Consider the following 14,577-nt stretch of genomic DNA (forward strand, 5'->3'; position numbering starts at 1 on the left):
TGCATGCTGGTCCTGTTCCTCTGTGCAATGGGTATATTTCTCTAACCCGGTGTCTATTTTTCTTGGCCGACCCTGTTCCCTCCTTCCGACTCGCCGACACGCCGACACCCTCCAGTAAGTCCAGTTTATCCCGGACTCCCGACTTCCGCTTCCAGTGACTCGTTTTGCGCCTGGGTGAACGCGACTCAAAAGCACATCCTGAAACGTCAATCAGGTGGGTTTTGGCCATCTGCATTTTACTAGCAGCCTTGTTGCGCCTTCTTCTCATGCTGCATGGACCTGGTCACTTCAGCGCTAACCGGGATCGCCGCATTGACAGGCCGGACCGCGGAACCATCGTCATTCTCCAATATCCACTTTTTCGCGCGCTGGATCTGACTTTGCTCCAGCACTACCAGTTAATCCTAATCTGTCTCTTTTCACAAAAGTGTTTACTCCAGGGGCCGGTCCCCTTTCCACCTGTTGAATTGTATCGCGACGGCCTCCTCAACTGGTCCCGGCGCATGCGACGGACTGCAACCCTCCACCCACCGAAACCGATCGTTGGGACCAGATAACTCGACTGGAGAGATACTCTAGGGAATTATCCAAGTACGGGAAACAAGAAGAAAGCTCTCCTCTCACACCTGACACTCTGCCTCGTTCTCGCGTCCAGGCTTATTTGTTCGCTGCTCGACGCCCCGCCAGCCTCCCCCTCCACCATGCCATCCTCCACCCCCTCCGCCGGAGCCTCCTCCACCCCCGATGCCCTCGAATCCGACCTCCTTACCAAACTTTCTGCTACATCTGCACTGGAGGATTTGCAAGAGAACCTGCTCGGCTCGCTCCACCGCATGGGTTGGACCGAACGGGTCACAAGTCTCGCAACTGAGCTCCTCCGCGCCGGACGCTGCGAGACCTTCGACGATGTCATGGAGGCAATAGTTGCCTCTGCTGAGGGCAGGTCACATCCCGCGTTGGGCTCCAAAAATGCAGAACAGAACGGCGACGCCACTCCCAATGGCTCCAAGGAGTCCAGATCCAATGGAACGAAGAAGGGCGGAGGCGGTAGCAGTTCGGATAATAAACCATGGGACCCGCTGAAATACATCGAAGAGGTCGACGTGCGTATTCCTGAAAACGTGGTAGACGAGGGTGTTCGTGGCCTGAAGGACATACTGCGTGAGATGGTCGACCTCGAAGATGAGAATACCCCAAACGGAGAGAAGAAATAACGAGCTTTCCCATGCCGGGAAGGTGCTGAAGATATGAATCTGCATGGCGGTGATTCCCTTTTTTTGCCTTTCGTTTTTGTTTTTCTTTTTGGTTTTTTTTGCGGAGTACTTGAAATGGGTTCGGAAATGGCTTCGGCATCGGATCTGGCATGTATCCCATCTACGATCCCTGGGTTTGCGTGCATGATGGGCGCTCTCGCATCGGAATGAATAGACAATTGCATTGCGCCGGGGATATTGCAACCCCGAAAATGACATGGTGCTCTTTTATCACAATAGTGTAGTGCCGATAAACGACAATGCACTCGCTTCATGTTATGCAGCCTTCGTTTGATAGCTGCCCGTAGAAAGTAAGCAGTGAACACACTCTACAGCTATATCAACCCTTCGCAATAGTACCGAACTTTTGAAGGTCAAGTATGTCTAAGTAAGAGGAGACTAAACTGGCTGAGATGCCTGCTTGATGAAAAGAACACATTGGTCCATTTCGAAATCAATCATTTCATCCAAGTTGGCTATACATGAATGCAGGCTACGAGAGTTTCTTCAGATATTCCTTGTTTCTAAAATGGCTTTGCTGCTGATCTGCCATGGTTTCAGCATCTCGTTTGAAATTTGACCAGGTAGTTAATGCAGTATATAAAGCATCATTTGACTCATTGAAACATCAAAATATTCTATCATAGCTGAAAAGAAAACATCTTATAAGAAAGTAAGATATCCTCAGGATTTGCAAATTTCCAAATTCATTGGCATTCAGAAAATGTTACACTAACATCTAGCGCAGAGCACATCGTCAGATCCGTTGAGAACACCGAATCTGTGACTTGAATGCCCTTGAAGATGTCACTGTAGCATTGATCTATTGGGAATTTGATTTCCGGGTGCGGGGTTTGGTGCTCTAAGCTCGATTAACCAGGAACAAGCATATCCGAACCAACAGGAAAGCTGGACGATGCTGCAATATAAAAAATCTTCAAACAAGCGTTGCACCCGATTAAACCCTAAAGAGGGGCCTTAGCCACACTAGTCTATTAGTATAAGACTTTTGCCACGACTTGAGAACAGACGAACTGTTAATCACGACAGAGAGAGGCTGCAATGATCTTAAAACTTTTTCTGTTAGCATGTTGGCTTCTGCGCACAGCACACGCGATCGCGCCATTCAGTTATAATAACGAGACATTTCTTCTCCATGGAAAACCTTTCCAGATTATTGGCGGTCAAATGGATCCACAGCGAATTCCTAACGAACTCTGGGATGATCGTCTGGCCAAGGCACGTGCAATGGGATTAAATACGATCTTTTCTTATATTTATTGGGACCAGCTTGAACCCTCGAAAGGTTCGTGGGAAAACAGTGGCAACAACGATATTGCTCGGTACTTCAGAACCGCCCAAGACCATGGGTTGAATGTGGTCCTACGACCAGGGCCTTACATCTGTGGCGAACATGAATGGGGAGGGTTCCCTGCCTGGCTGAGCGAAGTGCCTGGGATGGTTGTTCGCACAAATAACAATGCTTTCCTCGAAGCCTCCCGGTCGTACATGCACAATCTCGCGGGAGATTTGAAGCAACTTACTATCTTAAATGGAGGCCCCATCCTTATGGTCCAAGTTGAGAATGAATACGGGTCCTACGGAAGCAATCACCAATACATAGCGGCCCTACGAGACATTCTGAAAGACGCATTTGGCGATGTGGTCCTTTATACCAATGATGGCGGCACTCGGTCTATGCTTGAAGGTGGCCAAATTTCGGGCGCTTTAGCTGAGACCGACGGTGACCCCAAGACGGGCTTTAGTGCACGCGACAAGTATGTTACTGACTCTAGTAGCCTTGGTCCTCAACTCGATGGGGAGTACTATATTACCTGGCTTGATCAGTGGGCAAGTAATAATTCTTATCAGACGGATTCCGGAGACACCGAAAAGATTCAAAGCATTCAGTCCGATCTTGATTGGATTCTAAAAAGGAATGCTTCATTTAACATATATATGTTCCATGGCGGAACCAACTGGGGATTTCAAAATGGTGCCGATTGGGGTGATGCATTAGAGCCGATCACTACCAGCTATGACTATGGTGCACCTCTTGATGAAAGTGGGCGACCAAACGATATCTATCAAGCTCTTCGTCGAACAATCGGTGACTACATTGGAGTCGACGGCATACCCTCTGTTCCGGCCGACAAACCCTTGATCAAGATCCCTGATATTCAGCTTACACCCATTGGGAAATTGTTTGATTCACTCCCAAAACCAATCATAAAACAATATCCTGTCAATATGGAAGCAGTTGGCCAGTCAGTAGGACTGATTCTCTACCGGCATATAGCCACATCTTCTGTTAGCGGCATTGTGCAGCCTGGTGACGCTCCCCGAGACCGAGTTCTCGTGTATGTCAACGGTCAGCGTGTTGGCGTAATTGATAACACCTATGCGGCACCAAGCTCTGTTCAACTGTCCGTGAAGAAAGGTGATGTTCTAGACCTTTTGATTGAGAATATGGGTCGTGTCAATTACGGATCAAAGATAGTGGATCAGCGCAAGGGAGTTGTTGGAAATATCACAGTCGGTGGTGATGTTCTAGCCAATTGGCAGATGTACCCCCTCCCACTTAGTGCACCCCCAAGCTCAGAACCTACCTACACGATGACTACGCCTTCAACAGGTTCCGGACCGGTTTTTTATGGAGGTGCATTTGATGTGGACACTATTGGTGATACTTTCTTGGAGCTTCCAGGATGGACCAAGGGCGTTGTCTGGGTCAATGGTATTAACCTAGGCCGATATTGGACTGTTGGCCCACAGCAGACCCTCTACTTACCAGGTTGCTATCTCCAAAAAAGCGAAAACAAGATTAATATTCTGGCTTTGGAGCCCACAGGCAATGAAGGCTATGTTCGTGGTATAACTACGCGAAAGTGGGGGAATAATATGGATCCCGACGCTCCTTGAAAGTTGCCCATAGATATTTCACAGACTAATGAGAGTTTCCTGTTAAGAGAATAAGTTTCTGAGCAAAGGTACACACAAAGATTTCTACAAGCTCTGGTGGTAAGGCTGCAGTTCCAGGCTCATTGAGTGGCTCTAGAACTACATGCTCGCACATGTGTTGACCCCGGAGAACCGGGGAGGTATACGTATGTATCCGAATGGATCAATTATCCAGGTGATGTTCCAAGGTTGCACTTAGCGATCTTGACCACATCAATTACCTGTCATGCGGACAGACTTCCCCTCCCGTACATGACATATCCTGACGGTATGTAACTTCTGTAGCCAGTAGTCTAGAATACGTGTACTCTGACATCACTACAACGTTCTCATCTCTAATGTGTGCTTTTCCATAAAATAATGTGCCACTCATTCCATAAACACTAAATTCACTACAAAGGTGATGGATACAGGAAAAAAGAAGTATTAAAGGTGAATAAACTTCGCTCGACATATTCTCTTAGGATCGACCAGTAATGTCCAAACATGTATTGGTCAGCCCATATACAAGAAATTCTGTCGTAGGTTTTCCCTACTCACAATAATGCCATCCAGAGATCCTATATTAAGGCCCGCATCTTTGAACCGTGATCGTTAAACAGAGATTGAGGGATTTTATCATACACGAACTCGCCAGGAATAGCGGGTTCAATTAGACCGGCCATGAAGGAGTTGAGGTTGGGCAGGCTATTGCTTGCAATAAGAGTGTAAAAATTGCCACTGTTCCAGATCATGTAGCAGTGACTGAAGAAAGAGCGAATGGTTTTGGCCATATCTTCGAGCATCACCTCGTTCGGATTCATGGATGTGAGAACCTCTTTGCTCTTTGCCAGGACAGCATCGCGACTAAAATAGCGACTCTTGTAACCATAATCTTTCTGCTGCTCGCGCCGCTGGTATTCCTCCTCGTCCGGGTGTCTGAACTTTTCTAGGAAAAGAAATAAACCATTCTCCTTCAGATGCTGCGATACGAATTCAATCTGATCCATTCGATTCGCTGAGTACATCTGAAAGGTGGTGTCTTCCAGAATGATATCAAAGCCAGCAGTGAATTTTCTCAAGTCATCACGGGTTTGCATCACCTCTTTAGTGAGATGATGAAACGGGCCAACGAAAAATGAAGCATTCGGAGGATCTCCGTGAGCAAGAAAGGCTTGATGATTCTCAACAGTCGGACTACATGCTAGACCTTCAATGCGCCCATCTGCCAGCTCCCCAAGTACACGGGCCATGGTGCCCTCGGCACTTCCCAGGGTATACAGATTGAGCGATCCTGGTTTTGTTTGAGTGTACTGGAGGATGGCATATGTGAGTCTGCAGTCGTCCTCGAGTCTATAGGGAATGCTGCCAAAGTAGTGTTGATCAAAGGGTCCTCCACGCTGTGCGAAGAGATCGACTACTCTGTCCATCTGTTCATCGGCAAGCAGCAATCGTTTATCTGCCTGTATTTTCTTCACGGGCCTGTTCGAGCGACCGGCAGCAGTGGAGGAAAAGAAATTGGCCAGGTTGGTCAAACGGGGAGCGCTTTCGCACTCCTCAATAAATGAGGTGTTAACCTTAGTCATGGCTGTAGTTGGGAGGGACAGGATGAAGATATGGTGAATTTGGCAAGTAACATAACCCGAACCCCTTTTTCGAGTGAGAAATTGCGGGTAATATACCTACTCTCAACTCGTGACAAGGTTTGAAGTGAATTGTGCGGATGGGCTATTCCGTATCCGACAATATTAGGCATCGGCCTCTGAATTGAGGATGTTGCCATGCAGATAGATGCCTCCATTCATGACGCGGTGAAGATCTTTACTTGGCCCAGCACCTCAGGCTGCTTTTTCTTCTGGGGGTTATCCTTTACGAGCTGGCACTCCACTTTACTTCCAGTCAGCCACAACTCTCGGCAACTGAGGACCTGAATCGTACGTTCTTGCAGCTGTAGTGAATAAGATGAACATGGAGTAGTATAGCGAGGCCTAAGGTTCAGCTGAATGGGGCGGGGCCGGGCCGAAGTGGGCCCGTTCGACAAGTATCAATCGCCAATTCGCCCTGACCGCAACAGCGTTTCTCCAAAACACTCGTATCAGAACTCGCGATTTGCATCGTGGGACCTGGATCGGGAAATCTGCATCGTATCCTTGGCTATGAAAAGATCCACTCGCGGTTTGCATAGTGGGACCTGGATTGGAAAATCTGCGTCGTATCCTTGGCTATGAAAAAATCCACTCGTATGCAGCGAGCAACTTCATAATCGAATTGCCTCACCCATTATATCTCAACAGGGAGCTGTATCTTGGACTATATTTTGAGGTAAATATCAAACTAGATACGGTTGCACCTGTCTGCGAACCAGGTCCAGCCTCTAGGGATAGGGAGGGTGCTAGGGAAGAGACATAGGAATATAAAGAAGAGAAGGTATCTGATTATCTGCCCTCTGCGAGCGGGGTAGTCTCAGATACATCAATTCTGAGGCATTTTGCAGACCGCTATTTCCCCACTACAATATGACGTCTTAGGCAAGATTTTTAAATAAAATTCCGGATATGCAACAAGAGGCATTTTTCTGAGGAGTCTAAGTTTTAGACCTTTGACAAAACTTCTAAAAAATTCGAGATATGTTTGGAGGGAAATTCGCAGATCCCTACCTAGGTAAGTAAGATTATTCACGTGGAGGGTCAGGAACAAGATTTGACCATAAATATCAATGAGATCTATCAATACTGTATATACAGCCTGCCACTAGTAATTGTATTAGTAATTGGTAATGTTACGCAACCACACTTAAGACTTTTAATAGGAATGAAGTGCAGAACAGTGATATCTCCAGCCTCGTCTAATTTAAATATCCGGGCCAGCTTTGGCGCTCTTCCGTGCTGAAGAATTTCATTGATCTTGCTCTCTTGATCTTGAAGTAATCACAATTGTGTTCTATTTTTCCTTCGAGCCTATAAGACTTGAAAACCATATCTGAGAATGCCCAAAAGCTTCATCACAAAGGTTCAATCGCCTGTGCGACACAGCCTTACCCTTCCAACGGACTTGAATCCATCACCAAGCTCAAATCCCTCGATCATCAATGATGCATTAAACGTGCGACTTAAGGTGTTCGTGGGTGGTCAAAACACCGATCCTGCGGATGAAATCGACGGTGATGACGCTCGCAGCTGGCATTGGGTTACTTATGACAATGAGGACCCTCAGAACCCGATTCCAGTCGCAACCATCCGATTGATCCCACCGCCACAAGTCCCATATGAGAGTCTTCTAGATTCTAACCAAGGAAGAAGGGCAGAATGGCCGAAATATGACCTGTTCAATGAGCCGTCCATCAGACTTGGACGGCTGGCGTGTCTAGAGGAGTATCGGGGATACGGCCTGGGCAAAGGTGCAATCCAGGGGGCGCTATACTGGGCAAGAGAACATCCGACCGAGATCAATTTGGCTTTACTAGACAACTTGCGCGAAGTTGGTGGTGATGAGCGCACGCTACCTGGCGGGAAGTGGTCTGGTTTGGTGCTTGCACATGCGCAGGCACATCGAGAAGCGATGTATGCGCGACTTGGGTTTGTTACCTATGGGCAGTTAGGAGTTTGGGAAGGCTTTGAACATGCTGGCATGTCATTGCGACTCGATGTAAAGAGAGAATCGCACCTGTAAATGCACAAATGAAAGATCCTTGCCAAATCCGCCACCTTTAGGTTACCCCTGAGCTGTCCATCAGTTCCATGAAGCATGTCACCAGCTGCCAGCGGTCGGCAGAGCAAGGGATAATTAGTATGTAAATATGGGAAATATTGCATAATTCGGATTTTGCACATGTTCCCTTGATCATTACACTTATTTGTAACTTGATGTAAAGCCACAAGAGTACTTGCAGTGGTGACCAACTTTAGAGCCCAATTTATTAGCTCGCGACACCGCTTATCCACTTAGTTCACTTTGTGACTCCACGAGGTATGGCGTTATTTTCGAGACAATCAATTCGTACACGAGCGGAGCGATGGCTGATTTCAAAAATGCCGTAAGACTGCGCTTTGGGCAATATGCGTAGTCTAAACCATATCCTAAGCGGACAGCATCCACTCAAACTTATTCTGTTTAGATCTACACTACATTTTACCATATCTGAATCGTACACTGCGCTAAAAGGTGGGTCAGAATCTTGGCATGTTAGAACCCGGAACAAAATCATCCACAAGAAATGTAGATCTGTTCTGATCTCAGCTGCTCCTCAAATTTCTCCACTTTATTCCAAGATCTGCAGTCTCTCGGATCGCGATGCATTGTCTTCTCCTTCGGCTTTGAGATCTATAGCTCCAATTGAACAAATGGCAATTTCGGTTTCGTAATGGGTTGACAAATATATAAAGGACTACGGTGGAGGGCGGGGGAATAAGTGAAGGGGTTGCTTTGGCTACCTAGGTAGACGCTGTTGGTCAGATGAAAGCCTCAAATAACTGATTCAATTACCCACCATTATCCTACCTTTTCAGCAGGTGCAGATTGGTCATCGCCCAAAAATTACTTTTTCACATTTCTCTTGCAAGGTTTCAGAAGATGATGTATCTCATATTGTTTGTCTTCGGCTTGATCTTATACTATCTCATTCTCTATCCCCTCTACCTCTCCCCATTGGCGAACATCCCGAGTGCAAATCCACTGGCACCTCTGACCAGTCTCTGGATCCAATGGCAACGTTTTCACAATCGAGAAGTCCCGACTTTTGAAGCTGCATTCCAGAGTAAAGGACCAATTGTTCGGATTGGCCCTAATGAAGTTGCATTGAACACAATTGATGCTGTGAGGACAGTTCATGGGTATGGCCCCAATAACTATACCAAGCCTGCCTGGTACAGCGTCTTTCAGCATCTGGAGTAAGGTTCACCTCCAAACTCATAATGGAAGTTTAAAAATAATAATTTTTGCCCCAACAGCTGTCTCAATTCCTTCTCATCTCTGACCAGAGATCACAACGTCAGACGACACCGCATCAGCAGCGTTTATACCAAACCATTCGTCCAGGGCTCGGAACATGTCAAGAATTTGCTCAGTGAGGTTCTTCTGGGACGACTTCTTCCCCTGCTCGACTCTCATGCTCAAACGGGTCAACCGGTGGAGGTTCTGACGACCGGTTTTGCCTACAGTTTGGATTTTGTGTCGGCCTGGCTGTTTGGTTTCCCCCAGGGTACAAACTTCCTAGCGGACACTAAAGCCCGCGACCAATGGCTTGAAATGTATGCGAATGTTTACTCTAGCCCAATGTACTGGCTTCAGGAGTACCCTAAAGCCGTTTCCTGGCTGTCGAAGATTGGCATCCATATTGTACCTAAGAGCTACTTCCGAGACTGCCAAAAATTTGACTCATGGGTTGTTCCACGAGTACAAGCCTGTGAAAGACGTTTCTCGGAGGCCAATGTATGGGAATCACAAGGTTATCCTGTCGTCTACGCGCAGCTGAGATCGGCTATGGCATCGGAGCAGGCATCGAAGTCTGCGGAAAAGTTCTCTCCATCCGAAAGCCAGATTCGTGAGCTTGGAAGTGAGTGCTTAGACCACATGGTGGCTACTCGCGATACATTCGGTTTGTTTTCAGATAGAAAGTGCAGATTTTGCAAGAAAACCATTTTAATCAGGATCATAGGCGTCGTTCTGTCGTATATTCTGCTCTATATTTCCCGCCACCCAGCCGAACAGAACCGACTGCGTGAGGAGCTGAGATTAGCCCAACAAAGGGCACAAAATTCGGGTCAATCCTTCCTCTCCGCGACTTCTCTTGAGGCTCTTCCTTTTCTAAATGCCGTCCTCAAAGAATCTATCCGTCTCCGCGGCAATGTTCCCACTTCGAACCCCCGTATTGTATCAGCGTCCGCGCCAGTCCAATTGGGGCCCTACAAAAATATTTCGGGGGTTAGAGTGAGTGCCTTGGCCTGGTGTCTGCACCGGAATGAGGAGATTTTTCCCGATGCTGAGAGCTGGGTGCCTGATCGATGGATGGTAAATCCGTCAACCAAGATGGACGCCACGGAGCAGGATAAGTGGTTTTGGGCATTTGGGAGCGGCAGCCGTCGGTGCCTTGGCCAGAATTTGGCTATGGAAGGTACATTTATTTGCCCTCTTTCTTCATTCACTTTTCCATTTTCTGACAGCAAAAAGTGTTGCGATTCACGGTGGCTGCTATTTACAGCGAATTCGAAACACACATCTATGATGAGTCCAAATTTATCAACGAAGATAGGTTTGTGACTGGCAAGGGAGGGGAAAGACTGGATTTAACATTCAAACGTGTTGCCAGCACTGCATGATAAAACTATATAGAGCCAACAACCCATAGAGAGGAATTTATCAGTACTTTGATGCGGATAATTTTCTGGATTACTGAACCATATCTTGGGGGCCTCATTTCCCAAAGGCTCAAAGCAGCCACTACAATGAGCATATGTGATTTAAGTTCCGGAAGCGGTTTGACGTGAACCCGCAATCTTCCAAAATGTTGGCAGAGTAAAAAAATCTTCAACGACTTAAAACAGACTTATGACAATAGTGAGCTTCGGGATTGCATTTACGGGTACATTTTCTCTGTGGCCTGAATCGGGGGAACCATTACTAGGGGTACTCGTGTGCTCTTGGATAGACCTTTACGCGGCTCATGAGCCCCCATAGATATCCATGGATATCCATACCAATCTATAATGCAAATCAGGACATTATGAACATCTTGGATAGATTTCGATTATTATTTTACTTTCTAAAAAAACCAAAAACCTAATAGAATTATTAAGTAGCCTATGATTAGAAAAGTAGGTTATTGCTTTTTGAATCTTCTAGGTAGCTTTAAGCTGTTATAATTCCTAATCAAAGTTAAGATGGAATTATGCGATTACAAAGATAATAAACGGTAACATATAACCACCTTTCTATATATTAATGAGCATGAATTCAAAAAAAAACACGTCTTAATAACACTGAATTTAAATTATCAATAATGTAGATTCATAATATTTACTCTAAAAGACCTTAACAAATCAAATTATATTAACAATTTATTGATTAAAATTAACAAAACTTCTTTCTTTATAATCTTATTCATTAAGTTTTAAGACTATAATCAGATTTCCATGAATAGAGGTTTCAGGTCCAACTTTGTAATCGCAACCTACTTACTAAAGCTTATAGGCCTAAGTTCATATTCAAAGCTAGACCAAGAAATACCTGAATGTATAATTTATTATACCCCACTCAATTAAGGTTAGATAAGTACCGATCAATATTCTCATTACTGATGGATTTCCCTCTAATTATACGGTGCTACGGAGGAATTTGCGGACCCTGGTTTCCAGGTTTCCAGCCCAGTGCGCATGCGGACTGTTGCCCGCAATAGAGAGCCAATCAACAACGATTGGAATGAACAGACTCAGAAGATCAAATATAGAGTAAAAGGAAACAGCAGAAACGAAAGAAGGGGAAACAGCGCCCCCGCGGTCCCAGTTCCACCCGCGGTAGTCATCGGCGCCTTACAAAGGGCCTCAACCCACATCATACACCGTCTGTGGCTTTTGAGGTTGTCAAAATAGCTTTCAAGTAGATTCGGCAAAGCTCTTTGCCACAGCTGCCCCTGTAGGGAGGATTAGTATTATGTACGATCTTGAACCCCATTGGACGCCTTGTCGTGCGATCGTCAAGGAACTTACCTCTTTAGGCGATAACGGACCATCCAGCCTAATTGGGGCCATGCGTGGATCGTTGGCGTGTGCAATACCTAAGTAAACGATGTCTCGTTAACCAAATTTCATTGAAATCTATGCCATCAAAAAGTTATTTAATGGTCCTTTGTCGCAGTCCAAGGGAATAGAGAACTTTCTATTATCAAACTATTCTATCATTTGGGAAACTTCATTTTCTACAAAGCTCTGCAAAGCGACTCAGTTTTTTATCATGGCAGCCAGTATTGAAGTAACTCTAGGGCAACTCAAAATAGCCTTTCTCGATAAAATGGTGACACCCGATATTGTGGCCGAATATGAAGCAGCGGTGGCGCGCCCATGGTCTCAGACGTGCTGGACTCCGGCCGCTGGCTACGTGTACCTCAATAGCGCAGAGGACCTCAGGAATGCGCTGGATATTGTTAAGAAGACAGGATCCAAGTTCACTATCCGGGCCACTGGCCACAATCCCAATATGGGACTGAGCAGTGCCGATCAAAAAACCATCGTGTTCGATATCCGTCATATTCAACATAAAGAGCTGGGCTCGGATGGGCTCGCTCGAGTCGGATCGGGTAGCACCTGGGGTGAGGTATATGCCTGGTTGGAGGAACATAAATTGTCAGCTATTGGAGGTCGAGACCAGCAAGTTGGACTAGGAGGCTTTCTCCTTGGAGGTATTTATGTTTTATGATTCCGAATACTACATCTGTAAGGCCTGACGGCTGATGTCAATTCAAGGTGGTATGGGGGCGTTACCAAACTTATATGGGCTCGGAACAGATGGCATCAAAAACTTTGAAGTGAGTCAATATGCTTTATGACGTACATATTGGTCTTTTTCACAATGCTTATAGGCTATTCCCTAGATTCTTTTGGCTGATGGACGACTGGTAAACGCGAATGCAAGAGATAATGCCGATCTATATCGCGCCCTGAAGGGCGGCGGTTCCAACTTTGGTATATAAAACACTGGAAAATGAAAATTCTATCTACATTTTCTGATTCTGTCTGAAAATTCAGGTATTGTGACACGATTCGATCTCGAAACACACCCTCTGATCAACGTCCAATACACGATCAAGCTCTACAACCCGGAGGACTATATTGGAATTAACAAGGCAACAATAGCTGTTCAGGAGGCTATGGAAACCGACCCTAAGATTGGCTTATTTACCAATTTTAACAATGGCTTTGTTGCCGTGGGCTTGCTTTACGCAGACACCCCCTCTGAGCCTCTTCCAGCTTTCGAGCCCTTTCATAGTCTAACAAGCCTGATCAATACCGTGATACCGAAAACTAATGGCACTCTCTTGTCACTAGCCCAGGCCATGGGTCATGCGCAAGAATCCAAGAAGTGCGTATGCTAAAGAGAATGCGGTATGCTCTCTTGCTGTTTCGTGTGGCCGCTAAAACGTATAACAGGCGAACCATCTCCACCGTAACAACCAAGGTCTCTCAGGAACTGTATGAAGGAGTTTATAAACTCTGGACTGATATTTGCAAAACTCTTTCTTCCGACTGTGTGTTACATTACACGATCCAACCAATTGGAAAGGCCGGCATACAGGCAGGAAAGGACCGTGGGGAGAATATTATGGGGCTGGAGAGCGTATCTCAGTGCTGTAAGCACATCCCGTGTTCTTGGATCTGTGATAATATTCGTAATATATAAATATCGAGTTTGGAGACATAAATGCTGACTAAATGGCATAGGGTGGGTGTTTACCATCGAGTGGCTTGGGGAAAACAACGACGCCGTTGCACAAAGAGCAGTTGATCTCATGGGCGAGGGGGTACGGTCTCTAGCCAAACGGAAAGGCCTTCTGCTTGAATTTATAAGCATGACCTTTGCCACAGCCTCTCAGAAAGTCTTAGGTAGCTATGGCGCCGATAACATCCGACTGATGGAAGATGTTGCGGCCAAGTATGACCCAGAGGGCATTTTCCAGAATTTGCAGCACAACGGTTTCTTCTTGTGCAATAACATCTAGGCTCCCTAGTTATTTTCATAGTCATGATGGCTCTTTGATTTACCTCTGTTCATGATATTGTTGGTTTTTCTTTACATTTACAGTGCTGAGTAGAGATCCATGGTCTATAGTGGCGTAGGATTTGGTAAATGGCTGACGAACCCCTCCTTCTCATAACTCTTTCATTGACCACTCATTGTACAAGATCTTGTAGAAAGCCGTCGACAGGTCCCGACTGTTCCATTGAAATTCCATCTGAAGCTATCTCAGAACCCCCTTTGGTATTTCCCTCCAACCTTCTCAGCCAACCGTTCAAGAGTGATGTCAAAGAATTGGAACATTTTTCTCCAATTGCCTGAGTCGTCCCAAAGAACGATTTTAAGTGCGCCTGCTCCTAGTATTCGGGTGAAAAAGGGCCTAGCAAGGTGACTAGCTCTCCTACATGGACCCGGTCATCAAAATTCCATTGAGATTTCTTTTACCCTTGATACGAAATCGGGAGTTAACTCCAGTATATCCAAGACTATATATTGAAACGCCAGGAGTTTCCAGCCAAGGACGATTTATTCGCTTTCACTCCCAATAATGGCGATACTCAAATGTCCACTTGATAATTCTTGTGAAATTTCAACATCAATCACTTCAGAGGCTCTAAAACGATTTGGCATAATATCATCATTATGCTCTTCGTCACCTGAC

At 45.9% G+C, this 14,577-nt stretch overlaps 6 protein-coding genes across 6 annotated transcripts; 5 read left to right on the plus strand and 1 right to left on the minus strand.

Moving 5' to 3' along the window:
• Nucleotides 1-701: 701 nt before the first annotated feature.
• Nucleotides 702-1,214, plus strand: N7462_005098 (uncharacterized protein; the record flags this gene model as incomplete). Its single annotated transcript, XM_057076823.1, has 1 exon — nucleotides 702-1,214. The coding sequence occupies one exon, from the start codon at nucleotides 702-704 to the stop codon at nucleotides 1,212-1,214; it is 513 nt and encodes a 170-aa protein (XP_056936328.1).
• A 1,227-nt stretch (nucleotides 1,215-2,441) lies between these two features.
• Nucleotides 2,442-4,175, plus strand: N7462_005099 (uncharacterized protein; the record flags this gene model as incomplete). Its single annotated transcript, XM_057076824.1, has 1 exon — nucleotides 2,442-4,175. The coding sequence occupies one exon, from the start codon at nucleotides 2,442-2,444 to the stop codon at nucleotides 4,173-4,175; it is 1,734 nt and encodes a 577-aa protein (XP_056936329.1).
• Nucleotides 4,176-4,774: 599 nt separating this feature from the next.
• N7462_005100 (class I SAM-dependent methyltransferase) lies at nucleotides 4,775-5,779 on the minus strand (the record flags this gene model as incomplete). The annotated part of the gene is made up of 1 exon (XM_057076825.1): nucleotides 4,775-5,779. The coding sequence occupies one exon, from the start codon at nucleotides 5,777-5,779 to the stop codon at nucleotides 4,775-4,777; it is 1,005 nt and encodes a 334-aa protein (XP_056936330.1).
• A 1,399-nt stretch (nucleotides 5,780-7,178) lies between these two features.
• On the plus strand, nucleotides 7,179-7,862 carry N7462_005101 (GNAT family N-acetyltransferase; the record flags this gene model as incomplete). Its single annotated transcript, XM_057076826.1, has 1 exon — nucleotides 7,179-7,862. The coding sequence occupies one exon, from the start codon at nucleotides 7,179-7,181 to the stop codon at nucleotides 7,860-7,862; it is 684 nt and encodes a 227-aa protein (XP_056936331.1).
• Nucleotides 7,863-8,762: 900 nt separating this feature from the next.
• N7462_005102 (Cytochrome P450) lies at nucleotides 8,763-10,507 on the plus strand (the record flags this gene model as incomplete). Its single annotated transcript, XM_057076827.1, has 4 exons — nucleotides 8,763-9,079; nucleotides 9,140-9,786; nucleotides 9,847-10,302; nucleotides 10,359-10,507. 4 exons carry the CDS (start codon nucleotides 8,763-8,765, stop codon nucleotides 10,505-10,507), a joined length of 1,569 nt encoding a protein of 522 aa, XP_056936332.1.
• A 1,687-nt stretch (nucleotides 10,508-12,194) lies between these two features.
• N7462_005103 (FAD-binding oxidoreductase) lies at nucleotides 12,195-13,899 on the plus strand (the record flags this gene model as incomplete). Its single annotated transcript, XM_057076828.1, has 6 exons — nucleotides 12,195-12,582; nucleotides 12,647-12,708; nucleotides 12,775-12,865; nucleotides 12,929-13,262; nucleotides 13,331-13,530; nucleotides 13,622-13,899. 6 exons carry the CDS (start codon nucleotides 12,195-12,197, stop codon nucleotides 13,897-13,899), a joined length of 1,353 nt encoding a protein of 450 aa, XP_056936333.1.
• Between the last annotated feature and the right edge of the window lie 678 nt (nucleotides 13,900-14,577).

Source organism: Penicillium macrosclerotiorum (assembly GCF_028827735.1).
Source record: "Penicillium macrosclerotiorum strain IBT 26536 chromosome Unknown utg000003l_segment0_segment0, whole genome shotgun sequence".
NCBI classification, from domain to species: Eukaryota; Fungi; Ascomycota; class Eurotiomycetes; order Eurotiales; family Aspergillaceae; genus Penicillium; species Penicillium macrosclerotiorum.